At 48.5% G+C, this 27067-nt stretch overlaps 2 protein-coding genes across 2 annotated transcripts; both read left to right on the top strand.

Annotated features, from left to right (window-relative positions):
- Positions 1-1084: 1084 nt before the first annotated feature.
- LOC311620639 (small nuclear ribonucleoprotein E-like) lies at positions 1085-1421 on the top strand. Its single transcript, XM_084880181.1, has one exon. The coding sequence runs from the start codon at positions 1115-1117 to the stop codon at positions 1391-1393; it is 279 nt and encodes a 92-aa protein (XP_084736307.1). The 5' UTR covers positions 1085-1114; the 3' UTR covers positions 1394-1421.
- A 17014-nt stretch (positions 1422-18435) lies between these two features.
- Positions 18436-25537, top strand: HOXC13 (homeobox C13). Its single transcript, XM_084879982.1, has 2 exons — positions 18436-19238; positions 24967-25537. Exons 1-2 carry the CDS (start codon positions 18509-18511, stop codon positions 25221-25223), a joined length of 987 nt encoding a protein of 328 aa, XP_084736108.1. The 5' UTR covers positions 18436-18508; the 3' UTR covers positions 25224-25537.
- The last annotated feature ends 1530 nt before the right edge of the window (positions 25538-27067 follow it).

The following is a 27067-nucleotide window of genomic DNA, read 5'->3' as shown; positions in this document are numbered from 1 at the left end:
TTATGGGATCAGCCCCCTGCTGACATTCAGGGTGAAGTCTGCCAGCTGCAGACTTTTTTTTTGGGGGGGGGGGGCAGTAGAATATTATAACAAGTGCCAATACTATACTAGGAGACTTTGAAAGAAAGGGTGCTATTATCTGATGGTATGCCTGTTCTTCAATATGTAATGTGTATGGAAAAGTATCTGGTATACTAATAAGTTTTCATAACGTGGCTACTCTGGGAACCCTGAGCAAATCCTCTGTGCTGGGCATTGGTGGTGAAGGGTAGAGAGAACTCCAGAGAGAAGAAGACCCAAGCACTAATTCTGGTGGAGACTGGCACACACTTATAAATCAAAGACTAGATCTGTTTAAAATGTTCTTAAAGAGTTATTTTTGAAAAATATATTTTTTTTATTGATTTTGTACAGAGAGGAAGGGAGAGAGATGGAGAGCTAGAAACATCGATGAGAGAGAGTCATCAATCAGCTGCCTCTTGCACACCCCCTACTGGGGATATGCCCGCAACCAAGGCACATGCCCTTGACCGGAATCGAACCCGGGACCCTTCAGTCCCCAAGCCGATGCTCTATCCATTGAGCCAAACCGGTCTCGGCAAGAGTTATTTTTGACTACTCAGCACCAAATAACCAATGTAACTGACTTTTTTTTCATGACTTGGTTAAGTCATCCCATTGTTTTGAAACTGTAATTATAGTCATAATCAAAGGACCCATGTCCAACATTTGTGTAGAACAGGTGACTGTAGACCTATTCATTCTCAGGTTCATTGTCTATATAACACCAACTCAGCTCTTGAAAAATGAAAATTTCAATTCTTAACCCCCTCATCCTCACAATATAAAAAAATATTTAGAATTTTTTCCATTACAAAACAGAACTGAAAATTTGTTTGGACATTTTTATTGATAACTAGGGGCATCTAATTTTCTTTTCTACCAAAAACTTCTGGGCAATTGGGCACTTGGATTAATATGTATGTCTTAAGACTGTAGCTAGCAGCAGCCATTGATTTTATAAACAGCTTTCACTTTTACTAGATAAAGAAGCAGAGTCAGAACTGGCTCTGAGGGAGCTTGGGGCTTAGTGTCGTCTTTGTTAGCTTCCACCATGGTGTACGGTGGCCAGGGCCAGAAGGTACAGAAGGTAATGGTGCAGCCCATCAACCTCATCTTCAGATACTTGCAAAATAGATCTCAGATTCAGGTGTGGCTTTATGAGCAAGTGAATATGAAGATAGAAGACTGTATCATTGGTTTTGATGAGTATATAAATCTGGTATTAGATAATGCAGAAGAGATTCATTCTAAAACAAAGTCAAAAAAACAACTAGGTCGGATCATGCTGAAAGGAGATAATATTACTCTGCTCCAAAGTGTCTCCACCTAGAAATGACTTAAATGTTAAGTAAGGAATTACTGAGAAGCAATACAGTTTGTGTTTTATGTTGTTCTTTGTTGGGAGACTATGTCTTATCCATTTATTCATATTGGCTTACAATACCCTTAAGTTACTACCAGATGACAATAAATGATGCTGAATTGTTTTTATTTAAAAAAAAGGAGTCAGAAATAAAATTACTTACCAAAGGATACTCTATTAGGTGGTAGATGTGGATTAATAATCCACAAGTTTGACTCCTGCTGGATTTAGTGCACTTTTTCCTACAATATACATTAGTGGGGGTGAGAGATTGATTAATTTCTTAGAGTCCTTTCAGATAAAAAGGCATTATGTTGCTTGAAGTAGTGGGTTAGCTGATGTTCTTTCTTATAGACAAAAGAATAGATAAGATAATTTAAACACCATTTTAAATCTACATTCTCTTGGTCTTTTCTATAGTATACCTGTAAAAGGGACTGCAGTTACTTGATAGCACTTGAGTTTTATTCATATCTGAAGTGTTGTGTCTTTGTTTCTGTGCATTTCTAATATATACACAAATGTTATTCAATGTCTGCATGTGTGTGTGCATGTTTGTGTGGTGTAGAGGTATTAATATTATGTTTTCCTCCATGAGATGCATATCACCCAGACTTTATCACCAGTCTGCCTTCTAATTTAATGTCTGATGTCTATTTTTAGTACATCTGTTGCATACTTTTCTAAGGTGTTCAAGAAGAAACACCCTCAGAATATATAAAGACATGCACACAACCTTAAACACGCACATGTACACACACAGTCAGAGACATATAGCCAGCACAAGCTCTCACACAGTCTCTGGCTCTTCCCTGGACACTCCTCTTATAGCTGGCAAGTATTATTGCTGCTTCTGATGGAAACCAGTGAAATAGCCTGCTTTTTCTGTATTTGCCCTCTTTTGCTGACCAAGGATGATTGCATCGGCCTCGTTTACTTAGATTTTACTGTTTTCTAAAAGGTAGCCTGAGCAAAAGCTTCTTCTCTGGACAGCATTTTTGTCACAAACACTTTTACTCAGAAATTCATGTTTGGTTCACCTCATCCTGCCAACTTTATAATTCATCAGCTTCTGAGTCTCTTCTCCCATGATTCTCTGATGCAGAATCCTACACTCTCTCCAGCACACCTTGTCCTCTTCAGTCTCTAAACTGCATGAGCCATTGCCTGACCAGGGACACACGGCCTTTCCCACATTTGTCCTCAATTCCATCTCAGCTCTCCTTCCCAATTCTAAATGATCCCATAGTGTCCCCTTCTTTGGGGATCACTCCTTTGATTCCTCTAGTTTCTCTGCAGCTTCCGCCCCTGCATTGATGTCCTAATCTCTCTTGTCTCTCAGTCTTCTCATCTTTCTTTCTGGGTCCTGAATATATGCTCCATTTCCCTGTACAGCTGTGGTGAGGCTCCCTCCATACAGGGATTGGCCTAATCTCTTGTTTTGTGGTGTCCCTTCTCCAAGCCCTGGCCATGCCTTCTTCCTGATAGAGTATTGATTAGCAAACTGGCTGGAATGGAAGCTCAGCCTAATAATAGCTCTTCTATCTCTTTTCTTAATTAATTTGATGTGTTTGGCACCAGCTCTGTTGCTAGAGGGGTATTTTCCAGGAGGCAGAGGAGTGTCAGAGGCCTTGCTCCTGTTCTTTCCCTTCCCAAATAGACTAGTATTTCAACCTGACAGCTCCCAGCCAGTCCTCTGGCTATGGAACATTGAGTGTTTATTTTCCTGATGTTTTTATTCTGAAGTCTTTGCCAGGGTCATGTTGTTGAAGTCTGCCAAGTGACAGAAGCCCCTGACCCTGCTACTGAATCTGACACATTTTACAGGTACAGCTGTTGTCAGAAAATTATAGAAGCCAAAGGCAAAAATAAAAGAGGCCTTCAGAGGTCATCTTGGACATGCCCCTGTCTCCAGGCTAGTAACCATCCATTTCTGCTCAGGTAAATTAGAAAAGTCTAGTATTCAAAGTGCTACATGAGAGAAATGGATGTCACACTCTTTAATTCCTATTCCATTATCTAACAGCTCTTCCTGCCAGAATAATATACTTCATTATATGGACCCACAACTTCTCCTTTTCTTTCCTTCTTTTTTAAATCCTCACCAGAAGATATGTTTTTACTGATTTTTAGAGAGAGGGGAGGGAGAGAGAGAAACATCGATGTGAAAAAGGAACATTCATTGGTTGCCTCCCATATGCATTCTTACCAGGGATCAAACCCGCAACCTAGGTACGTGCCCTGAGCAGGAATCGAACTGGTAACCATTCAATGCATGGGGTGATACTCTAACCCAGCGTTTTTCAACCGCTGTTCCGCGGCACACTAGTGTGCTGCGAGATGTTGCCTGGTGTGCCGTAGGTGCAGACAAGACAAGAATTTTATAATTTTTCACTATTTTGTTTACTTAATATTTCATAATAAAGTAATTATAAAATACTTTCTTTGTGTTTATTTGATTCCTATTCAAGAGAATTACTTTATATATAGTCAATATAGGCACAGAGTTAAATTTTTTAACATTTTCTAATGGTGGTGTGCCTCGTGATTTTTTTCATGAAACAAGTGTGCCTTTGCCCAAAAAAGGTTGAAAAACACTGCTCTAACCAACTAAGCCACACCAGCCAGGGGTTTCATTTTTAATGTCAGGCCCTTTTCACTTCAATGGTTCTCTCCAAAAATGGGTGATGGAGAATATAACATAGTATTGACTTGAAAATGTAAATTAGCAGATTGGACATAATCCAGAGAAAGTGGACTATGATGTATAATTCAATATTTAACCCAATCTACATTCTTTCCAAAGACCAGAGTAATTTCCAGACTGATTCAGCTGTTTACCATAGACATCCAAAATCCTTGCAGGCTAACAATGATAAGCAGGTTTCTAAATCTAGATTAGTCTCATTCACAGATTTAAATGCTTCTTGTCTACCCACAGCCACACTACAGCTCTTCCCCCAGCTCAGTCTTAGAAAATGCTGGTGCCACTCAAAAGCCCGCACATTTAATAAGGGTCTAGGTAATGCCAAGCAACTAGTCATAAGCAGGAGAAAAAATGTCATCTGGTTAATCCATCCACTGGCTGCCACATATCTGGATATTTGGGAATAATCCAATAAAGGATTGAAGTTTTATTTTGTCAGCATGCAGCCCTAAAATCTTGTAGTTGAGTAGTGTCCATGGATGAAGTTAACCGCCTCATTAACACTTCATTTGTCCATTTGGCATGGGATGGCTGGACAGGCTTCCTTCCCACCTGATGACCTCAAAGCTGGCCTAGTGGCTTGGCACTGATTAAAAGAGAGATGCCAGTGTCTCAAAAGTGCCAGAGGGTCTGGCAGGCATCCTGACTATTAGACAGCTGCTATATTTCCATAACAGAAGAAGCAGAATGCAAAACAGAATTGCAGGAATGAGATGGCCCCCTTCTAGTGTTGGAAAAGACAAAAAGATAGGAACTCATTTCCTGAGAGTGACTCTAGTCTATATATCCAGGGAAGGGGATGGGTGGGGAGAAATGTGGGTGAACTAATTGAAAGCAACGTGTCCTCATCACCTTTGGAGAATAAGCTTTCATACCAGCTACCTTTTCAAGGAATTGATTGGGCTGTTTCTACACAACCTAGAGAAATACATAGTGATTCTTTACTTACATATAGAAATATATCAAACCGAATAATTAAAAAAATCTACTTAAATTCTTAAACTGTCCAGATTTACAGTCTTTTGTCTACATGTCAAAATAAGTAACTAATTGCCAAAGTTCCGCTTCATGTGGTGATATGTAGTTATAGCCCTAATGTAGTTGGTTTATCTCCACTAAAACATTATTCAAGCCAATCCTTGACTCTCTCAATCTCTTCTTGAATCACTAGCGAGTGTTGAGGATAGGGGGAGGAAGAGAAACACAAGATTAAGAAATAGAGAACCTCACATTACCCCCTTCTTTTCCTCTACAGGCATCTAAGATGAAGCCATCTTAGAGTCAGGGAAGGAAGGTTTCACATTAAATCAAACTCAGAGTCTTGAAGATACATTGGACTGGACATTTTAACTACAGATTTGAAATTGTGTATGTGACTTAAAGATGTTATATGACTTGAAGCTGTTATAGGACTGTCTTTACCTAAAAGTGGGTAGAAGAGTCTTGGGGCCTCCTGCAGTTTTAAACCCCAGAACCAAGAAGGATTACCTACATCCATTGACATTTTAGGGGATGATAGAAAACAAAAATTAAGTTGCATTTTGTCTTGTAGAGAGAGAGTATCAGTAAGGATGGACTGGATGACAATAATAAACCCTAAAATGTGCAGAGGCTCAGACATATAGAATGTTACTTCTCTCTCAAGTAAAGTGCTGGGCAAATGATTCTTATCAATGAACAGCTCTCTTCTACATGCAATTCTGGGATCCAGGCTCTTCCCATTTGTGTCTTCACTGTCAAATGAAGACAACAACAACAACAACAACAAAACCATCACTCTCGGAAGAGACTTTTCCCCAGATGGTGTGAGTTGATGAGTGGATGAATGGGGAAGAAAGAAGAGGACTCCAGTGAAAGAACAGAAATAGAAGTGACAACAGTCAGGTGGCCATGAAGATGAACAAGTCTCCTGTAACTTGACTGCTCAGAACTTCCACTTGCAGGACCCTGATTCCCCCACCCTCCACATCTCAGCCTCCTTCTCCCGTTTCCCGCCTTCTGTACAATGAAGATGTGCCTGAAACCCCTAGGTCTTGGGAAGCCTGGAAGCAGATGCAGTCCTAAAAAGCAAACAAACAACACCTTTTTGCTACTGAAAGAATCCAGTAAGAGTTGCCACAGGACACAGAAGTCAGTAAAATCCAGGAAGGCAGGGGAATTGCCTGGCCCTTCAACCCTAAACAAAATCATAGTTACATTAGATGAATTCCCAAATTAGATTTATTTTTTTTTAAGTGCCTCATTTTGGACTAGAAGACACATATGGTAGTAATGAGATCATTCCAGTAAGAATTTGCATGTGTACACACACACACACCCACACACACACACACACCATTCTGTCTGGGGAGTTTCACCTTTGGAGGACCAAACAGCTTCGCAGGACCGGTCGCTGAAAGCAGTCTCCGGCCACTCAGTCCCCTCTGTTACCTATAGCATGGGCCTTAGGGCTCGCTAGTAGAAGGGGGTCTCCATTCTCCCCCAGAGGTTCCTGTCTGCAGGGACAATCACTACCTTCTTCATGCATGCGTGCAGGAGCACTTTCTGTTCTCCTCGCTTCGCCCGAGCTTTAGGTTAAGCATGCTCTCCTGCCTGCTTTCTTGAGGTGCAGGAACACACGCTGGAAAAACCAAAGCCGGCGGGGAGCGGGGGCGAGGAGGAGAAGGTCTGTCAAACCTCCAAGCTAAGAGCAAATAAGGCTTCCCAAGTAAATAAATAAAAAGTACTTTGGGGGGGGGGGGATCATCCATTCGTGTAGACACTGGGCTTTGAGATGACCCCCTGTCCCTCCAAAGCCACGATCAGGAAGGACCCTGCTTGCCGGCCCCTATTGGCATGAGCAGCTGGGTCACAAAGCTGCAGGCGGAGGTTTAAGAGACCTGGAAAGTGGGGAGTCCCTCGCTTCACTCCCGCCCTCCTCCCCGCCCGCCCGCGCGTGTGGGTGCCCGGGGCGCGACAGCTCCGAAGGTCTGGGGACCAGGCGGAGGCCTGGGCGTTAGGGCCGCGTCCCCTGGCCACCGCCCGCCTCTCCGACGCTGCCTGGAGAGGGGCGGCCCCTCTGGTAAAACGGCTTTTGGGGGGATGGGTCACAGCCACGCGAGGGCGAAGGAGGGAAAGTGCGCGGCCCCCTCCGGTGGAGAGGGTGCGGGGACCCAGGGCCCGCCCGGGAGCGGCGGGATGCGGGGCGGATGCCCAGCCCCAGCGCCAATCCACAGAAATTCCACCCGGAATGTTTGCAAATTCATATTTCTCCCCATTTGCCTTCCCCCACCCCCTTTAAATCAACCTATTCTCTCTCTCTCTCTCTCTCTCTCTCTCTCTCTCTCTCTCTCTCTCTCTCTCTCTCTCTCTCTCTCTCACACACACACACACACACACACACACACACACACACACACACACGTAAAACGCAAAGACGGGATGAGCAGGCGCCGCGGGGTCTGGGTCCTGAGGTCCTGCGGGCGCAGGTTCCGTTTGGTTCCGGCTGGGAAAATGAGGGTGACCCCTGGTTCAGGTTGAGAAAATGAGGGTGACCCGGGCCCAGGCAAGAGCGCGGGGAGCTCGGCTTCTGAACTGTCTGTAAACAGTCTGGGGCCCTGGAGGAGCGCTCTCCCCCGCTGCCCGCAGGAGGCTCTGCGGGGGCCGCATCCTCACCGCTGCACCCCAGATCACCGTGGGGGCGACCAGAGAAAAAGCTCTGAACACAGGACCCCGCACCCCTCGAAGTCGCAGGCCTGAAAGCGCAGGTTGAACGCACGAGAAAGGAGGCCAGTCCTCAGCTCCGGGAGCAGCCGCCCCTCCGCCCCATTTGGGCTGCAGGAGGCCATCTGCTTTGGAGGGCAGAATAGGAAGCCGCTGGGGAGTTAGCTAGAAAGGCAGTGTTCCTGGGCTCTTTGAACAGCCCTGGGGAAGAAAACTGAATAATGCGAGATGATGGCCCCATTATCTTTTCCCATGAAGACCCCTTCCCCCCACCCCACCCCACCATGAGCCTATACGTTGAGCTGGCTCCATCCCCAGGGCCACAAAATGGTATCTTTTGGGCCTTGAGAAGGGGGCCCTTGAAACGGAAGCTACCAAGTAAAGGCTGAAGAAACGGTGGAGAGGGAGGTGCGCCTAAGGCGGTTTCTTCATTGCCCCAGGGGTTTGTAACCAAGGAAGATTTGAAGTTATCACAGATACACTCCCTGTTCCCATAGCATGGACTTCATGCTCCAGCCTCTGTGTAGGGTGGGTCCCAGCTGCCAGGCCCCCATGGAAGTGGGGGGACAGTATTACAGCGTTCTGAAGAACAGCATCATCACAGCAAAATCGTCTTTAAACATCGGACTACTCTTCCTCTCTCTTACCTTTGATGGTTTGAGTGATTTAGGAAAAGCTGAATTCTGATTGCTTGTGGGGACTCATGGCTGGAAAGGAAAAAGTCCCCCCCCCAAAAAAAAGAAGACAAAAAGAAGAAAAAAGGAAGGAAAATCTAATGGAGACCGGTGCAGTGTGCTCTGCAGGCTGGCGGGCGGGGTCCTCCGTGCATTTTTCCTGGTGGTACAAGGACAGGGCCTTTCTGGGGTGTCTGGAAGGATATTGTTTCTGTTATGATAAAAGGCGTGAAGCTAGATAGTTATCGAAATTCAGAGGGAAGGAAAGGGAGCTCAAGTACTGATTTTCTACTTACCTTGATGGAAAAATATATATCTTGGCAGGAATAATATTTGGGTTATAGCTTTTCCCAGGATGGTCGAGGCTGGGTGGGACCAGTCCCCTCCACATAACCTTTAGGCTGAATATGCCATTGCAGCGTGAGTTTGGGCATCACCCCCACTTGACATGAACTGACAGATGCAGATCCATATTCCAAGCTGCGCAGAGCATCTGAGAAATCCCTCTGGTTCAGACCCTGAGGAGTGAGCCCTGAGAGGCCCGGATAGAAATGGAAGGGGTGTCCCTGGATCTAGCTAAGAGCACTCCTCTAACGGCTGCACCCAGAGGCCCAGACCCTCAGATCCAGCGAGCAGTCATCTTGCAGGGAGATGGGTCTGGATTGGGCTTTTTTCTTCCCAAAATCAATCACATTTGGAAAACCCTTTTTAAAAAGGACTGGTCTAAGATTTGAAAGGTAATGAGAGGGAATTTCTTACTGGCAATGTTTGAAAAGAGAACTCCACCACTGCTTATGATCTTATTTCTACTATTTAAAGGATAAAATACCCTAAAGAAAAGATTGAATACAAGGTGGGGCAAAAGTAGGTTTATAGTTGTGAGTAGGTGAAACAGTTTATTCTTGTATTATCATTTATTAATTATTGTATTATTTTCCACAGGAACCACTGTAAACCTACTCTTGACCCACCCTGTACAGAAAATCTGTAGATCCACAGGGCACCAAGTTTAGAAGTACACAGGAAACATGTCTAATTATATAGGGATATTGTCATTGAAAGTTTCTATATAAAACATGACCATGCCACTTTATATGTATTACATGCAGCAAATGGCAACAAATAAAGAGCCACGCAGAAGAAATTAGCACTGAGATCCCTATCGTCTGAATAATTTGCTTTCCCCTTTCACCCTCTGCCAACCAGAGTTCCCCAGCTGTGCAGCACTCTGTTCTGATGGCTTTTCTGCCTCTGGCCCCCAGCCCTTTCCACCCACCCATTCACTTACTCGCCCATTTTTTATTTTTTTGAAACCAGGGATTCTCTCAATCTTTTTTTGAAAAACATTTGTAGGTGTATGCGTTTTCTTTTATCACTTCCATATTTCAAGACTGACCTTTTTTTTTTTTTTTAAGAAAATAAGACGTCTTTCTCCCTCTTTTCCCCTTTGGGAGGTGTTTTTTCCACAGGAATAGGCAGAGAGAAGGAAGAGAAAGTTGGCTGTTTCTTGCTTCTGGCAGAGATGATTGTTAATAGAAATTTGCAACCAGGAAGTGTCCCCGCAGATAGGCACGGGAGCCCCGACACACAGGGACCTAACTCCCCAAACCTCCAAATCTGTTCACACCAGCACGCCCATGAATGCCCAGCTGGGGTAAGCCCGCGCCTCCCCACACACCAAGCTCCCAGGGATCTCTCAGGAGTCTGCCCACCCCACAGATAAAGATGCCCGCCTGTGTGCTCAGCCATAGGTGCCCACAGAGCGCGCACAGCGCACCCACCGGGATTGTGGGGCGTGACTGCCCGGCTGGCGGGGTCCCTCCGGCGCCGCCGCCGCCGCCGCAGGGAGTGTGCGGGCGCTTCCCAAAGCGGGTACTGAACCCGCTGTCCTCCGCCTCGGCCATTTATGAAGGCGGCTGTCACGACGCTTAATCTTGATAGGAGTTATTGAAATCAAATACTAAGTAATCGCTACACACTAAAAAATTAAAATTAAAACAAGGCCAGCCTATTAAAATAAATAACGAACTCTCGAAATATTGAGAGCGACCCAGACAGAACAGAGAAGGGGGCGTTGGATGCTGGCGCCCCATTCCTCCCAGCGCAAAGCGGCGGTGACTGCTCCCTCTGCATGGACTTTGGATCCTAACGGAGAAGAGACTGAGGGGATTCGCCACTCAGGCTCCGGGAGTGACCCCAATCTTTTTAAATCCTTGCGGGGGAAATTGGGCTGGAAGAACAGACTCAAAGCGAGGGTTCTGCCCGTGTGTGGGGGGCAGCACTTGGTTTGGGGCGGGCATCTATTTCCCTAAGGGGGCTGCGGAAAGGAAGGGCTCTGAGAATCATGTATTGCAAAGTTGCTCCTGGATATCCTCAGACCTGGTGTCTTTATTCTCTCTTTAAAATAACATTTTAAAAAAGTATTTTTGCCTTACATATGCCTGCATACCATTTCCATGTAATTGCTAACCGCGTCAGAGAAAACACTAAAGGAGGTGAATTTACGAATGTCTGTGCCAACATATATCCTTTCTGTAGGTCTGTCAGACCCCCTTCATACGTCTTAGCTTCAGCATAAAGACAATTAAATACTTAAAAACTTTTTAAAGTAAGCATGACTGTGTTGTTATATTCAAGGGGAATATTTTAAAATTTTTACAGAGATTACCTAATCATATGGACATGGGTTTCCATGGACCTATAGCATATATTAATATTTATCTAAAGTTCTCTTAACAAAGCACATGTTCTATACTTATTTGTCTAGAGATGATAGGTCTATAATAGATGAAAAAAAAGTACATCTCTATTACTTCTTTGGAGGGAAATTCATTAATAAGCCAAGCACAGAGGGCGGGGGAAGAGTTATGTAGAAGTGCTTTAAATCACAAACGCAGATTCTATCAGAAAAGGATTATCCTAAGGCCTCGGAGTCGGAAAGGGATTGCACAAGGTTCCCCTCCTCCCGTGCCTTAAGAATTGCATCTCTGGAAAACGTGCGGATGCTCTTTTCTCCCTTCCATTTGCTTATAGAGTAGCCAGGCCAAAGGAGAGAAGGCCACCTCTAGAGAGAGCTGGAGCTGGTGGGTCCATGGGGGTCTTGTTCAAGTTCACTCCTACCCTATCAGCCCGCCCCAGCAGCACCGCTGTCACCATTGACCTGAAAATGTCTCCGTGCTATACAAGCACGAGGCACAGGAATTGCAACACATGTTCCTCAGCATGTTTGATACCCAGGAATGTCCAAAAACCCAACTCAACAACCATTCTGCCCAGAAATGCTGAAGGTCGTCAAGTGCCTGAAAACTCGGGTGGTCTGTATTCCTTGAGAGATATTTCTTCTTATCTGAGTTAATTTTTCTCTGACTTTGCAAGTAAATGCAGTCATTTTGGGGAAGAGAGGAAATGAATGTCCCCATCCTTCTTTCTACTTCTTTAGGTTTCATTGACTTTGCTGCATGAACACGACAACACCACAACAAAGAGAAAAAAGTTCTTTTAAATCTTCCATGGAGAAAGGGAAGTTTGGGTGAAGAAGAGAAGGCAGTAAGAGAGGGAGTCTGACCGCCCTCTCCCCAAGGATATCATAGGGATAGTTTCCCTTCAGTCACTAATATATATGTGTGTGTGTGTGTGTGTGTGTGTGTGTGTGTGTGTGTATAACTATATATATAGTTATATACACATATACATTTGTTTTTTAGGAAGTTTAATCACCACTAGCAGGACTCTTGTGCCCTGTACCCACCTGCCTTTAGCTCCATGGATCCCAAACAAGGGTGGTTTGTTTGTTTTTTCAAAGAGGGGTTTCTTTTCTTGGTTTAGTGGAGTCTTGGGTGTTCACTTCCCCCACCCCTTTTTTTTCAAGATGGTGAAATTAAATTTTCTTTCTTTTGATAAGGCATCTTTTGAAGGTTGATTAATTTTGGGGGTTCTGCTCAATGAGTGATCAGAGTATGTCTTCTGCTGTGATTTCTGAGGTGCCTGGTCACGAGGAGAGCTAGGCTGTGATCCATTTAGGGTACAGCTTTCTCTCTCCCCCATGCTGAAATGTATATGCATCCTCTACCATCTGCCTTTTAGGGCCGCACCAAACTCCAGTTCACAGCATTATGGGGGCATTAACGGGGTCTCTCACCTAATTAGAGTTGAAATGTCCAGCCCTCAGCTTTGCCTTTTACATTTAGTCTTTCTCTGGCAGAGGTTAAACAATCCACTTTAACCAGAAGAATGCTATTTTGGAATCCACAGCCCCTTCTTGCCCTGATGGGGAAAATATTGTTTTCCATATTCTCTTTTAAAATAACTGGAAATTAGAGAGAGGTGGGAGAAGGAGAGAGGGGCGCAGAAGGGGGGGGGGAGGACACCCATGAACCTGGGAGGCGGCATTTGTGTGCATGCCTACTTCCTCTCTAGGAGCCCCAAATCTAAACTTTAAAAGATGGAGGAAATGATAGAAAGTGATAAATACCTTCTCTGAGCTTTTGGTTTGTTGGCTTTCTGACCAAAAGGGGCCTTTGTTAGATCTCTGCAAGGAAGCCAAATCCAGCCCCCAGCCAACATGCCTCCACCTCTGGCCCATCCCCCCTCAGCTCTCCTGTCTAACTTGAAAATGAACTTGGACTTCCCTCCCAGACAGGCCCTAAAACCAGGAGAGATTTTATTTGTCTGTTTCTGAAGGGCTTCCTACAGGGGGAGGTGTCTGGGGGAGAAAGGGAAGGGACAGAGGGCTCTCTCTCCCACAGCAGAGGGTGGGGTGGGGGTAGGAGCTCTGGGGAGGCACGAGGGGGAGGAGATACTTTGTTAATTTCTTAACTTTGTGTCTGTCCCCTGACCTTCTTTTATCCGTTGGGGGTGGGGGAGGGCAAGTGACTGGCTGAGATGCAGGGGGGAAAAAAAAAGGGAGCAGGCGGGTGAGGGTTAGAAAGAGGGGGCCTGGGGAAGGAGGGAATGGGAGGGTTGGGAAGGAGGTCTGTGATGAGCCTGGCAGGGGCTGGGAAGCAGTGGAAGAAAGAGGGTTGGGTCTGAACCCTGGCAGCCACTGGAGGTTTCCTGAGAGTTCTCCATGGAAGGGGTCCCTGATCGCCCTGCCCAAACCCAGTGTACCACCAGGCAGGGTCTGCCATTAGGGGCAGGCCGGAGGAGAATCCAAGAAAAGACTGGTGATAAGAGCCTAAAGCAGGACCCCTATGTAGGTCCCTGCAGAACCAAAAAGGACAGTTTGGTGGGGCTCCCCAGACTGTAAGCCCTGAGTGGGCAGCAGAAGGGATGGATTTCTTTAATGTCTGAAAGAGGGGAGGAATAGGCCTGGAGGAAGGCAAGTTTGGGTTTGAGAGCAGAAGACACTGAAACGAGGAGAAAGGTGGTGTCTCAGCCATCCTTGCCCCATTTTCCCTCAGACTGGGGGCCCCAGGAGGGAAAACAATAAATGTGGAAGACAACAGGATGGCAGCCACTGGTCAGGAGGCCAGACCCCAGACGGGGAGGCGAGGCCTGGGTGGCTCTTCTCTGAGGCCAGGCTGTGGGCATGGAGACAGTGAAGTAGAGCAGGTTCCAGGCGGACCTAGGACCTGGGAGGTGGCATCTGTGTCTGCAAGCTCCATGGGCGGCCGCAACCTCCTGGAGCCCACAGAGGTGGAGGGAAAGAGGCCAGGAGAGGGCTTGGCAGGGCCAGGGAGCCCCGGCCAGGATCCACCACTTTTTTCCCTTCCCCAACAACACCACCCTTTGCAACTCACCAGGAATTTTCTCCGAGTGTGGAAGGCTCCTCCTAACTCAGACACACTCTCTTCTCGGGGTGCTTCCCCTGGACCCCTAACCCATTCCTATAAGTGGCCTCTCCACCTTAAAAATTCCTTTCTTTCCTGGATAGTTCAAGCCTGACGGCCCTTCTCCTCCATAAGTTTCCTCTTCTATCACGCAGCCTGAACCCTGGGCAGGAAAGGGACCCTCCAAATCCTTGCCCACCCACCCACCAAAGTCCCAAGTCCAGGGCCCAGAATCCAGACCCCATGGTGGTGAGCTCTTTGTTTTCCTGCAGCCTCAACTCACCCCCTCTTTTTATAACGGGACTTTTTCTCCCATAAAAAGGCGGGGCGGGGGGGGGGGCAGGAGCTTCAGCGCTTGGAGCTCTTTTTTTTTTTTTTTTTTTTTTTCCTTCCCTCTGGAATATGGAGGAAACAAAAGAAAGAAGAAATCAATCAATGCTTAATTTTCAGAGAAGACAATCTGGGTGTTGAATAAGGGGGCACACAACACTCATTTCTCTCATCCTTTTCCCCAGCCTGTCTGGCACGCAAGTTACACCCTAGTGTATGCCTCAGTCCTGCACCCTCTTGCTGCCAATGCCACGAACTGCCACCTCCGGCTCTGCCTTTAACACAGTGAGCCAGGAATTCCACCCACCGACTTCAGAAAGACACGGGCATCTGCCTCCTCGTTTGCCTAGTACGTTCCTTTGGGATGCCTAAGTAGAAGACGAGCGTGTAAATTAAGTGCGTACACGGAGATGAATAGATCCGCAGAGATCTTTATTCGAAGTAGAGGGTTTCAGCAGAGGGCTTTATAAGCACATCTGGGCTGTGCCTACAAGGGCATGTGCCAGAGCATGCATGCACCCTGCACAGTCCCCAAGGTCCCTTGAGAAGGCACGAAGGATATCGCCTCTGAGAAAAAGAATTTCAGAGTTGAGCCGAGCCGGGGCCTCAGTCCGCAGAAGCAGCTGAGGGCAGAGTGGCTCCGGAGCCTCGCCCTTGCAAATGTCCCTTTGTAAAAAGAGCCCAGAGCGGAGCTCGGCTTTCCGACCAGCCGGGGCTGCCCCGCCGTTTTCCATCTTCCTTTAGTGCGATGCAGCACGTCTAGAGACCGGGCAGCCACACTCCTTTCCATTCGTCTGGACGTGCTGCAAACTTCGTCCGTCTCCCAGGCTGTGCACCCCGGCGGCGGGGCGGGTGTGGACGAGTCGGGGGAGGCGCGGTGAGCGCGGAGCCGAGCGCTCGGCACCGGCTTTCTAGGGCGGGATCGCCGCCTCGGAGATGTAATTACTACGTTTCCAGTGGTGCATATTCTCCCGGAGTGTTTAATTTGGTTTTATTTGTGTCTCAGCGAGATCCACATTTTTTTCGGGGGAGGAGGGAGAAGCGACCCCAGGCTTAAAGTTAATTAACCAACAACGCTTTGCTCTCCGCCGCCCGCCCCGGGCTCTGGCATCGCCGCCGCCCGCCGCCGCTCGGCGTGCCCCAGCCGCGGAGCCGCAGTTTCAGGCGGACGGTGTTGGGGAACCGAAAGAAGGAGCAGGAGGACACCCCACCGGCCACTTTTAACTCCCTCAGCCCTGAACTTTCCCCTCCAGCCTTCTCGCTTCCCCTAGTCTCCCGGGGACCTGCATCTCAGGCTGGTCTTCCTGACGGAGGGGACAGGGGACGTGGGTTCCAGCTTTTTCCTCTTGTCGCTACATTTTGGCCGCACATTGCCTCTAATAAATGGAATAGTAAAGTGGCCGGGTTAATTAAATCTATATCTCACTGCAATAGGAATAGTTAATGTCCTTATATAAACCTGGGAAAGAACATACTATTAATTTTATTTATTGCTGGGCAGCCCTGCACCCAGATCCTTCCCGCGGTCCTGCCCCCTACTCCCAGAAGCTGGGGGACGTCTCTGGGGTCTGGCCCCGTGAATACGCCCCTAGCACCGGGCTAAAGCACTCGTGTACCCCGGAGGGAGCCCCAGGACTGGAGTGGGCATGTCGGGCCCTTTGTTTGTCCTCGTGGCCCCACAGAGCCCGGTCCCTGTCGCCTGGGTTCTCCCCTCCTCACAGATCCCCCACATCACGGGAGGGGAAGCCTCTCCCCTCTTGGCTGGAAACTCACCCCAAACCTCCCCACCCATCTACCCCCACCAGCCAGGCCACAGGCAGACAGGGGCTAAGGTCACAAGAGCCAGTCTAGACTGGCCAGGCCAAGTTTACGCTCCTCATTTCACCTTGACCTTGGACTCCCTCCTGAGGCAAGGAGGCCAGTTTCCTAGCCGGGAGCTGGCTCCCAGAAAGACCCACCTTCACTTCGGCTCATCTCTCCTCCTTGTACCATCACCACCGCTCCTGCTAGCCCGCTGCTGTTGTGTGTCCTTCCTACTGCCAGCCCCGCCTGATTGCCAAAACCTAAGGATGTTGATCACACGGACAAAGCTTGGTTTCTTATCCTAACTCAGCCTGCCAGGACCATGTCCATGCTCTCCATCTTCGACCCCACCTTCCCCCCACAGGGAGAAGGGAGACTTCGTGAGCCGGGTCTCTGGATAGACCTGGCCATTTGCTCCTGGGGCTGGCGGGGTCCAGCGGGTCTGGCTTAGCCTGGGGTGACTGTGGGCTGCCTGGACAGGAGTACCCACATGTAAAGGATGTCCAGGGGCAGAAAAGAGGGAGATGCTTCAGCCCCTCTCTCCTCTTTACCCCCTCTCCCCCCCTTTCTTTATGATCTCTCCTCAGGAAGGCCCTGTGCTGATAGGGAAGTTGGCTCAATTCCACGGAAATGGGCCCTGGAAAGAATTGACTCTGTGAAGGCATCGCATGGGGCATAGGAAGGCACATAAGTGGGGAGATTGGGAGGGAAGAAGGGGGGGCTTTACCGTAAGTTGGAGTTAATTTGTCCTTTGAAATATGGGATAATTTTAAGGCATGAAAGCAATTCACACTCTAAGGGAGTGACCCCCAGAAAGCCCTGGGAGCTAAAACTGCTCTGATCCCGGCTCTGCCTGGCCCACTGGCCTTCACCAGCCTAACGGCCCAGGGCTGGCCACCCGGCTGAGGTCCGTCCTCCTGGGCCTTCCTTCTCTCCCTCATTTCAAGTTTTCTTTTGTCCACAGATATGAGAACAGGAGTGTTCTTATTCACATCCAGGGCTTCTTTAGCTTTCCTAGACCTAATCCTCTCCCCCCTCCACCCCTTTTTCTTTGAAATATGTCACTCTGAAGCTTTTTATTTCTATTGTATATTGAAATATCAGCCTATTCTATTGCCCCAATTTCCCATGTCCCTCCTTTTATTCTCTCTCCATGTTTCACTGAGAGCATCTGTGTGCGGTGATCTGTGTGCAGGGGCGGGAGGGGGGCGATCACATCCTTCCAGCACTGTTGGCTCCGCTTGAGAAAGACTTAGGGACCAGGAATCCCTCTCAGAAAGCTGGGGCTTTAGGGTAAGTGGCTGAAAGCTGGAAATGGAAACGCCATCCGGTCATCAAAGTCTCTCTTCCTGCCCGGCTTCGGGACCTAGTGAGTTTCAGGGGTGTCAGCCTGGGCCACAGCCGGACTCCCCACACTCTGCCCCACCCCAGCCACCACCCCCGCGCCCTGACGCCTGCTTTCTAGTTTCTTCATTTATTAAGAAGAAAAAAATCCGTTTTCTCCCTCACCCCTAGCTCCCAAGTTCCAATCCACTCACAGCGATCTTTTGGGGGGTGGGATTTGTCTCCCCCACATTCATCCTATACCTAGGGGGAGACGCCCAGGAATAGACCTCGTCTCTCCAGACCCCTTTGCGTCGGCCAAACTCAGCCTCCTCGCCCCCCTCCTCATTCTCCCTCCCCTGGGCCTGCCAGGGGCGTTGCCCTGTCCCTTTAAATCTCCCAGCTCCCTCCTCTTTGCCCCTCCTGCCAGCCAATCCGCATAGAGCTTTTCCACCTGGCCCCGCCCCTTCTGGAGGGGTGGGAACTCCTAGACTCCTGGCCCGGCTCGCTAGGCGCCGGCTGAGTCACGTGGGCGCCGGAGGGGTGTGGAGGGGAGGCGGGCGGCAGCCGGCGGATTTCTTAATGAAGCGTCCCCGCATGCGTAGAAGGAACCAGGGGGGGAGGGTGGTGGCAACGCCGGGAGGAGGAGGAGGAGGAGGAGAGGGGTGGGGAGGGACGGGAGGAGGGATGGGGGAGGGGAAAAGAGAGCGAGGTGTCTCCCCAGCTCGCTGCCTCTGGCAAGTGGAGTTTTTAAAAAGCTCGAGCAGATCATGTCATGACGACTTCGCTGCTCCTGCATCCGCGCTGGCCGGAGAGCCTTATGTACGTCTATGAGGACAGCGCGGCGGAGAGCGGCGGCGGCGGCGGCGGGGGCGGCGGCGGCGCGGGCGCAGCGGGGGGCGGCTGCAGCGGAGCGAGCCCCGGCAAAGCCCCGAGCATGGACGGGCTGGGCAGCAGCTGCCCGGCCAGCCACTGCCGCGACCTGCTCCCGCACCCCGTGCTGGGCCGCCCGCCGGCTCCCCTGGGGGCCCCTCAGGGTGCCGTCTACACGGACATCCCGACCCCGGAGGCGGCGCGGCAGTGCGCCCCGCCGCCCGCGCCCCCCACCTCGTCCAGCGCCACCCTGGGCTACGGCTACCCGTTCGGCGGCAGCTACTACGGCTGCCGCCTGTCGCACAACGTGAACCTGCAGCAAAAGCCCTGCTCCTACCACCCGGGCGACAAGTACCCGGAGCCGTCGGGCGCCCTGCCCGCCGACGACCTGTCCTCCAGAGCCAAGGAGTTCGCCTTCTATCCCAGTTTCGCCAGCTCCTACCAGGCGATGCCCGGCTACCTGGACGTGTCGGTGGTGCCCGGGATCAGCGGGCACCCGGAGCCGCGTCACGATGCGCTCATCCCTGTCGAAGGCTACCAGCACTGGGCGCTCTCCAACGGCTGGGACAGTCAGGTGTACTGTTCCAAAGAGCAGTCGCAGTCCGCCCACCTCTGGAAGTCTCCCTTCCCAGGTAAGGATGGGGCCCGATGGCCGCGGCCGCCGCCAGGGACCCTCCCCGCCCCGCCTGCCCCCGGGCTCCGCGCCCCAGCCACCCCCGCCGTCTGGCCCCGGCGCGCCGGCTGCGCTGGGCTGCCCATGGAGCTGGCCCGGCGAGCCGCGCTGAGGAATGCTCCGGGGAAGAAATCTGCTCCGACACGTTCCCCGAAGCTGCCTGGCTGAGAGTGAAGCAATCACAGGCGCCCGTGCGCCGGGCCGCCGGCTGCGCTCCAGTCGGTAGCTCGCCGCCTCCTCCTCCCCCAGCCGGCTCCAGGCTCACGCGTGGCTCGGTGCCGGCGAAGCCCTCTTCCGGCTAAGAATGGGGGTGGGGTGGGCCTAGAGTACCTAGGAATCCACAATCCAGCTCCAAACCCTCAACCCACCCAATAACTGGGGCGGGGAGGGGGGATAGGAACCCCCATTTTCTTTGCCAGAATTTCCAAGATCGTCCAGGAACTAGACAGTGTGTGTGTGTGTGTGTGTGTGTGTGTGTTTAAATGGGTCCAATTTGTCACTGTCTACAGAAATGTAGGATACTACATTTTTCCCGTTTTTATGTATTAAAAAAAAATTGTCTATGAATTTCCCGATTGTTAAAGGACCAGAGCTAAAATCTCTCTTGAGAAGGTGTATAGAGAAGGAAGTTTGAGTCCCTCTCCTGAGATATAAATTTTATTTTCCTCTCTGGGTATACTGAGGTCAAATAATGTGGGTGTTTCCAAGGTTAACTCCGCCAAGTGTTATCCATGCCTCAAACACAGAAAGAAGGTGGTGAGGGTGAGAGGTATAGAGGAGGAAGACCTGTTCCGGAGGGATCTGGGCCCCGGCTGAGAACCCTCAGTTTTGTCTGGCTATGTGTGGGGTATGAACGGTGGGATTCATCGTTGCCCTATTCCTCTCATTGCCCTATTCCTTTCCCTAAACAGGAGGGGCTTTTGCAGCCCACCCAAGCGGGGAAAGAACAGTCTCAGATTCCTGAAAACTGTCTGGGAGTTCGGCACTGCACTGAGAAATCAGGATTTGGGGTCTGACAAATCCAGAGCTTCAGTCTGCTCGGGCTGTAAGCTCAGGGAGAGAGGGCTGACTGGCTCCCTTCTGATGCCCACAGGGGTCCAGTGGGGCCCAGAGCAGCCACATATGTCTCCCCATCCTGCCCAGAGGTCCCCCAGTTCTGCAGATGGGCCTAGGGACGTTTTCATTGGAAAATATAGACTGAAGATCTCTTCAGAGGGGGCCTGAAATTCCTCTTTATCAGGGACTGGGGAAAGGGCAGATGGCGAAAATATCACTGAATTATGTTAGAAAGTGTAGCTAATAACATTCTTGTAAATATTGTGAGAATACTCAGTATAACATACAACCGAATACCTGGTGGAACCCACCCTAGGCACCCCATTGCTGGTTGCAAGAAGATTTAAGGTTGATAGAATTTTAGTACATGGTATCATGCATTACCTATTTGGCATTGGCTATAATATTTTTACATAATAACATTTGTGTTATTAACCACCTCATATGAAACAGACACTAATATATTTCTAGAATAGAGGCAATTCACATGCATCAATCCCCCAATTCTCCCAAATGGAAAGGTCCTTAGGAACTGGGTATCTAGCAGGAATTCTTGGAGCAGGTGGAGCCAATAGGCCATACTAAAGGGCCAAAGGCAGGGGAACATGTGCCCACCAGGCTCACTCCAGGCAGAAGTGCAGGTCTGTAGCAGTAGGCGATGGGTTTCACGTGAAGACGTGAAGAGGAGCTTCTCTGGCTTCCTCGTGTATGCTTGTGAAGTGGAGTGGGGGTGAAGGATTGAAGAGAAGCTCAGAAATATCTTTGAATAAAATATACATTCAAAAGATTCCCAGAGGGGAAAAACATGCTAGAAATAAACACTTCGTGATCACAGCCTCCTAGAGAAAAATAGCTTTGAAATAAAAAAGATACAGCCCAACTGAGATTTAATACACTTGCAAATTATGGCATGCAAATTACAGCATGGAGATGGATATAAAACCCAGTGTGTCTCAGCAGCTATGTGCTCAAACACTCCCTATGTGGAAATAGAATCAGGCTGGTGGATAAGTGAGTGCAGAGGTCCAGGCAAGAGGCAGATGAAAAAGAAATGCTCTTCAGACACCCTCCATCTTTCTGCCCACACAGAGATCCTTTAGAAGCAGTGAGATTTCCAGATAACTCTGTCTATGCAATTGTGGTTTGTTCCACAGCATCTAGGCATAAACACTACTGTCTCTCTTCAGCGCCTCTGGCTCTGAGAAACCTCATCTATGGCAGGCTGAGCTGGTGTGGGAGATGGAGCAATTGTTCAGAAAGATCCAAATAATTAGGGCCAAGATGTGTTGTGGCTTCTTCCTTTTCCCCAATTATATAGACCCTTGCTTCATTATTCCCTCTCTCTCTCTCTCTCTCTCTCTCTCTCTCTCTCTCTCTCTCTCTCTCTCCTTCCAATGGTGAGTGTAGACTCCTTCTTTTTTTTTCTTTCAGAGAGAGGCAGAAATTCTGAGGGAGAATCAGCAAAGAAAAGATGGGAAGAGACAGAGAGGCAGGAGTAGGGGAGAGAGAGAAAGAGAAAAACATTCTGTGGTTCTTTGGGCCATGCTGGAGGACCTACTGACAAGCCTTTGGGTTTTGGTTGAGAAGAGCAGCTAGGATTTCCGGCTGGGCAGGGCGTCCTCTGCAAAGCCCTGTTGTGGCAGTGAGTGGGCAAGAGCGAGGGAGCAATAGGAACCTGTACACGGAGCTCCAAGAGAAAGCTATGGTTGAGCATTGATCTGATTTTTATTCGCTCCTCAAAGGTGTCCATTGGATTCCCAGGTATGAAGTGGTTTGGGTGCGTGTATGCTCTGGAGAGAGACTAGGGAAGGGTTGATTGTAATATTAATTAGCCAACTCCCCTACTTACTTTAGGCAGTATAGACGTTATTCCAGGTCTAAGCCCCAGATGTTCCCATATCTGAAGATCCCACTTCCTTTTCAGACAAGACAACAGACAATGAAGGGGGGCTTCTGTGGGTAGGCAAAATGGAAAGTATTTCCCCAGGAGGCCTTAAAAAAAAGCCCCAGCAGTTTAGTCTGATCCATGAAAAACTTAGCCAAATCAATCCTGGTAGTCTACAGAGAAAAATAGGTAGTTTAGATTCGTGGTCGGCAAACTGCGGCTCATGAGCCACATGCAGCTCTTTGGCCCCTTGAGTGTGGCTCTCCCACAAAATACCATGGCCTGGGTGAATCTATTTTGAAGAAGTGGCCTTAAAAGAGTTTAAGTTTAAAAAATTTGGCTCTCAAAAGGAATTTCAATCATTGTACTGTTGATATTTGGTTCTGTTCAACAACAGCAAGTTCATCTGTTGACTAAAGAGTTTGCTGACTACTGGTTTAGATCAATTACTTGTTGTTTTTTTTCAAACTGATTTTTAGGGTTGCATTGATTAAACCTCACTGGAAAATCAGAGTTGGGGTTAGGGGACCCAAAACTGGGTAGGTAGTTGTGAGCATTTAGAAAGTGAGGGGATAAACAACAAGAAGACAATTATTTGGTTACTTCAGGAATCAAATACCACTTTTATTCCATTTTGCTCCCCAGGGAAAAGAAGGTATTTTATTTTATTATTTTATTTTTGAAAAGGAGATTTTTTTTTTTTTAAAGCTGAATTGTACCAGGTGGCTTATTTCCATTTGAGAACTCACTGTGTCATTATGTTGAGTCCAAAAATCTAGGTTTAAAATCTGGCTCTGCCACAAGTTATTTTACCCAATCTAGAGCCTCAAATTTTCATCCTGTAAATTAGTTTAATAAAATAATCCTGGAAAAAAAAATGTTCTGGGGATTAAAACAAACAAAAGGAAAACCTCAGGATGTCCTCATGATATTATTACTTACCTTCTCTGTATTATTCTTGTCCAGGAATTATCAATTCCTTGAATCATAGTTATATTTCTAAGAGTAAAAAACAACTTGAAAACTGAGAAGTTTTTTTTTTTTTTTAAATGATCTTGTACAAAAAATCATTTTTAACCTAAAGGATCTTCTCTGTTAAAGTTAAGTTGTTTTGTTTTTCAGATTTTTATAAAACCTTGGCCTATTCATACGTAGGCAGAGACAAGTGACAAATCCAATAATTTTCCTGAGAAATTGTCATCAGGAAGACAGCCAAACCAGGCCATTGGAACCCCCCTCTCCCATGTTCTTCCTGAGCACTTTTCCTCAGGAGGCATCTCTCCCCAGCCTCCATAGACAAGGGCCCCTGGAAGGGCGCAGACCCCATGGGAATGGGGAGAGGGAAGTTGTACGAGGGTGGGTGAGAACAGCATTTCAGGAAGAGCCTTGTGTTTTCATTCCTGACTGTTTCTACACTTTTACAGGGTAGAGAATGAAGGAGAAACTCCCAGTAGTCTGGCTTCTTACTAGCTTCTTCCTGAAGAAGTCTAATAATTACATTTTAAAAATTAGGGAGCTATTTATTTAGTTAATCTCCCTACTTTCCCACTTCCCCTTGAAAGTATGGCTATGATCTTTTTATTGACAGAGATGAGGGTGGAGTGGAAGGGGGGATACGTGACTTCTTTTTGTTGTTGTTGTTCCAGTGAAATTTTCAGAGAGACTAGGGAAGGGTATAAAGAAACTGAACTACTAGTGGTTAGGATGACAAGGTATTTAGGATTTAGGCTTAGGATTCCTGTATGGGATGAAGAGATTATTTCTCGGGCTTTGGGAGAATGGAGAGGAGGGGATTGGAACAGAGCAGAATTTGCTGTTTTGGTGGGGCAGGGGGACACTGAGTTCTCTTTATAGACTTAAGTGAATAGCTGATTTTTACCCCAATAAGGGCTCTCCTGGTGCCTTCTCTGGTGGACAGACCCTGGGGCGTGGACCCTTTACTTCCAAGGACTGATTCTCTACATCTCAGGACCAGGGCCTCCTACCTTGGATGTTGTTAAGTGGCTCACAAAATTGAACTCCTACACTGAAAGGCTCCCACGCGGGCTGGTGTCACCCGGACTGTTCTGTCTAGTGGTGCAGGCATCGGACTCCTAGTGCACAGCCAGGGACAGAGCCGTGAGCAGCCACTTAGTGGTCTGTGCCGAGGGAAGCTGTCTCTCTGCCCGCCATGTCCTTCCTCAGACCTACAATAGAACACCTTCCTCTCCTCCTGGAGCAGAGGGTGAGCTGACGGCTGCCCAAATGATTTAACTGCAGAAAGGCCTGCAGACCAGAGTGAAATTTGAAGGAACCCCTCTAAAGGCACAGAGTCTAGGGACACAGATTTTCGTGACACAGAGATTGCTGTGCCGAGCCATAATGAAGCCTCAGACAAAAGGGAAATCAGTAATACGGTTTTTATTTAAAACAGTTTATTTAAAAAAAAAATTTGGTATTTTGTTCATCATGAATATTTTACACTCATTTTGATATTTTGAAAGCATTATATTCAAGTATTATTTATCTTGATTACTGAGTATTTTGTGCCCCATCCTTTAAAGTTTGAACCAGAGAAAAATACCACAGTCGTGGCCTTGCTGATAGAGACGCAAAAGATTGATTTGGGGGCAATCCGCTGGCCCCTTTGAGTCACTGCCAAAACTTTGCGCCCAGTTTGCGGTGCGGTCTCCGATGCCCGCTGCCCAGTCCAGGGTCCAGCCCCGCGACTCACTAGCTGCCCGCCTGCCTTCTCTCCTCCCCTTAGACGTGGTTCCCCTGCAGCCTGAGGTGAGCAGCTACCGGCGGGGGCGCAAGAAGCGAGTGCCCTACACCAAGGTGCAGCTGAAGGAGTTAGAGAAGGAATACGCGGCCAGCAAGTTCATCACCAAAGAGAAGCGCCGGCGCATCTCTGCCACCACGAACCTCTCCGAGCGCCAGGTCACCATCTGGTTCCAGAACCGTCGAGTCAAAGAGAAGAAGGTGGTCAGCAAATCGAAAGCGCCTCATCTCCACTCCACCTGACCGCCCACGGGGCCACCTTCCCCCTCTATTTATGTCGCGGCTTTGTACCATAACCAAACTCACCGAAGGACCCTTCGCCGGTGCAGACGAATATTTAATGTTAACGAGAAAGAGGACCTGTGGCTGGGAGGCAGAGAGTATCCAAGGCGGGGCGCCCTGCTGCCCCCTACTCCCCACCCCATCCTCAACCCCCACCCCCATCTACATGGGACCTACTGGGCCTCAACAGCTTTGGAGGTGGATCCCTGGCGGGCTGTGGGAGCAAGGCTGCCCCCCCACCCCCCCTCTCCCCTTTCCTTGTGAGAAAGCCAAGTAGCAGCGAAGAGCCGCCTCCTTGGCCCAGCAGGCAGAGGCTCCTCCTGAGGCACATCTCAACCTCAGAGCAGGACCTGGTGAGCTTAAAATTTCCTTCCAGCTCCTCCCCGTCCCTACCACACTCCTTAGTTAGGCAAGAATTCCCAATTAAGATTTTCTGTGCATATTTTAAAAGTCGTGTTAATATTAACGATAATTATTAGGGATCTGGCACCGTGATTGGAGTGCAGGCAGCACATAGGTTTTCTTTCTTTCTGTTTCAACAAAAGCTGGAATTGGCCTAAGAGCCATCTACTACCCTCAACCAAGAAACCGAATTTCTCAGAGCTGCCTTTGCCCCCACTGCCTCCTCTGTTCTGCTCTCCCAGTCATCACGCAGGAATCCAAGGTCAGAAACTTAACCAGCCTTCTAAATATTTTTCTTCCCTCCTCCTCCTCCTCCTCCTCCTCTTCTTCTTCCTCCTCCTCCTCCTCTTCTTCTTCCTCCTCCTCCTCCTCCTCCTCTTCATCCTCCTCCTCCTCCTCTTCTTCTTCCTCCTCCTCCTCTTCCTCCTCCTCCTCCTCCTCCTCCTCCTCCTCCTCCTCCTCCTCCTCCTCCTCCTCCTCCTCCTCCTTCTTCTTCTTCTTCTTCTTCTTCTTCTTCTTCTTCTTCTCTCTCTCTCTCTCTCTCTCTCTGTCAGAAAGAAGTAGAATCTTTTTATCTTAAAAAGAAAAGAAAGAAAGAACCATATGATGGAGATTGGGGTCCCCCAGCAGAATCCCTCTCAGTCACTTCTTCATCACAGCAATAGCTGAGAACAGAGGCCTCATACTTTCACTTTTACTGACTGTCCAGAGGAAAGCAGTGTTCTTCCAGGAAGCCAAAATAAGGGCCCCCACAAAGCCAGCTAATGTAGCCGCTGCCTAACATTTCCCTCTTCAAGGCCAACTTGGTGCTAGGGGGCCCCTCACCTTCTCCCACTGGCGCATTACAAAACAGTGTTCTTCTGCAATGTTCATCAGAAATAGGCTTTTTAAGACTGTTGTGTATCTGTATATAGTATTGTGATGTCTGAATGACCATGTATTGAATTGAATGCAAAAAGAAAAACCCACAAACCTGTTTTTAAAATAAAATCTTTTTTTGGGCCTTGATTTCATTGCTCAACGTCTTTTGAAGCCTCTTCTTTCCAGTGGTTCTTCAGAGAAGTTTCTGGTGCCCTGACTCAGCCAGAATGGGCATTGGAAGAGTGTAGCCATCACCCCAGCTGGGAAGACCCCTGACTCATATTTAACTTGGTTTTTTTTTTTTTAAAAAACGTTGGGTGGTTGAAACTAGACAGGAGAAGAGTTCTTTCCATCCGGATGAGAGAAGGATGTAATCAGCAACTGAAAAGGCCTGGGAGCAGGTGAGTGAGAAAAATACTTGCTATATATTTCAGTTAGTAGTTGGGTCTCAAATCTGCATTTGGGTGCTGGAGCCGAATGCTGCTGTGGCAGCAGTGGGAAGCTAACCTGAGGCCTTACTGTCCGCAGAGGGTCCCAAATCC

The sequence above is a fragment of the Pipistrellus hanaki genome (assembly GCF_964339955.1).
Source record: "Pipistrellus hanaki genome assembly, chromosome: 3".
NCBI classification, from domain to species: Eukaryota; Metazoa; Chordata; class Mammalia; order Chiroptera; family Vespertilionidae; genus Pipistrellus; species Pipistrellus hanaki.
The sequence above is the reverse complement of the archived record's forward strand: the minus strand, read 5'-3'. Positions and strand labels throughout refer to the sequence as shown.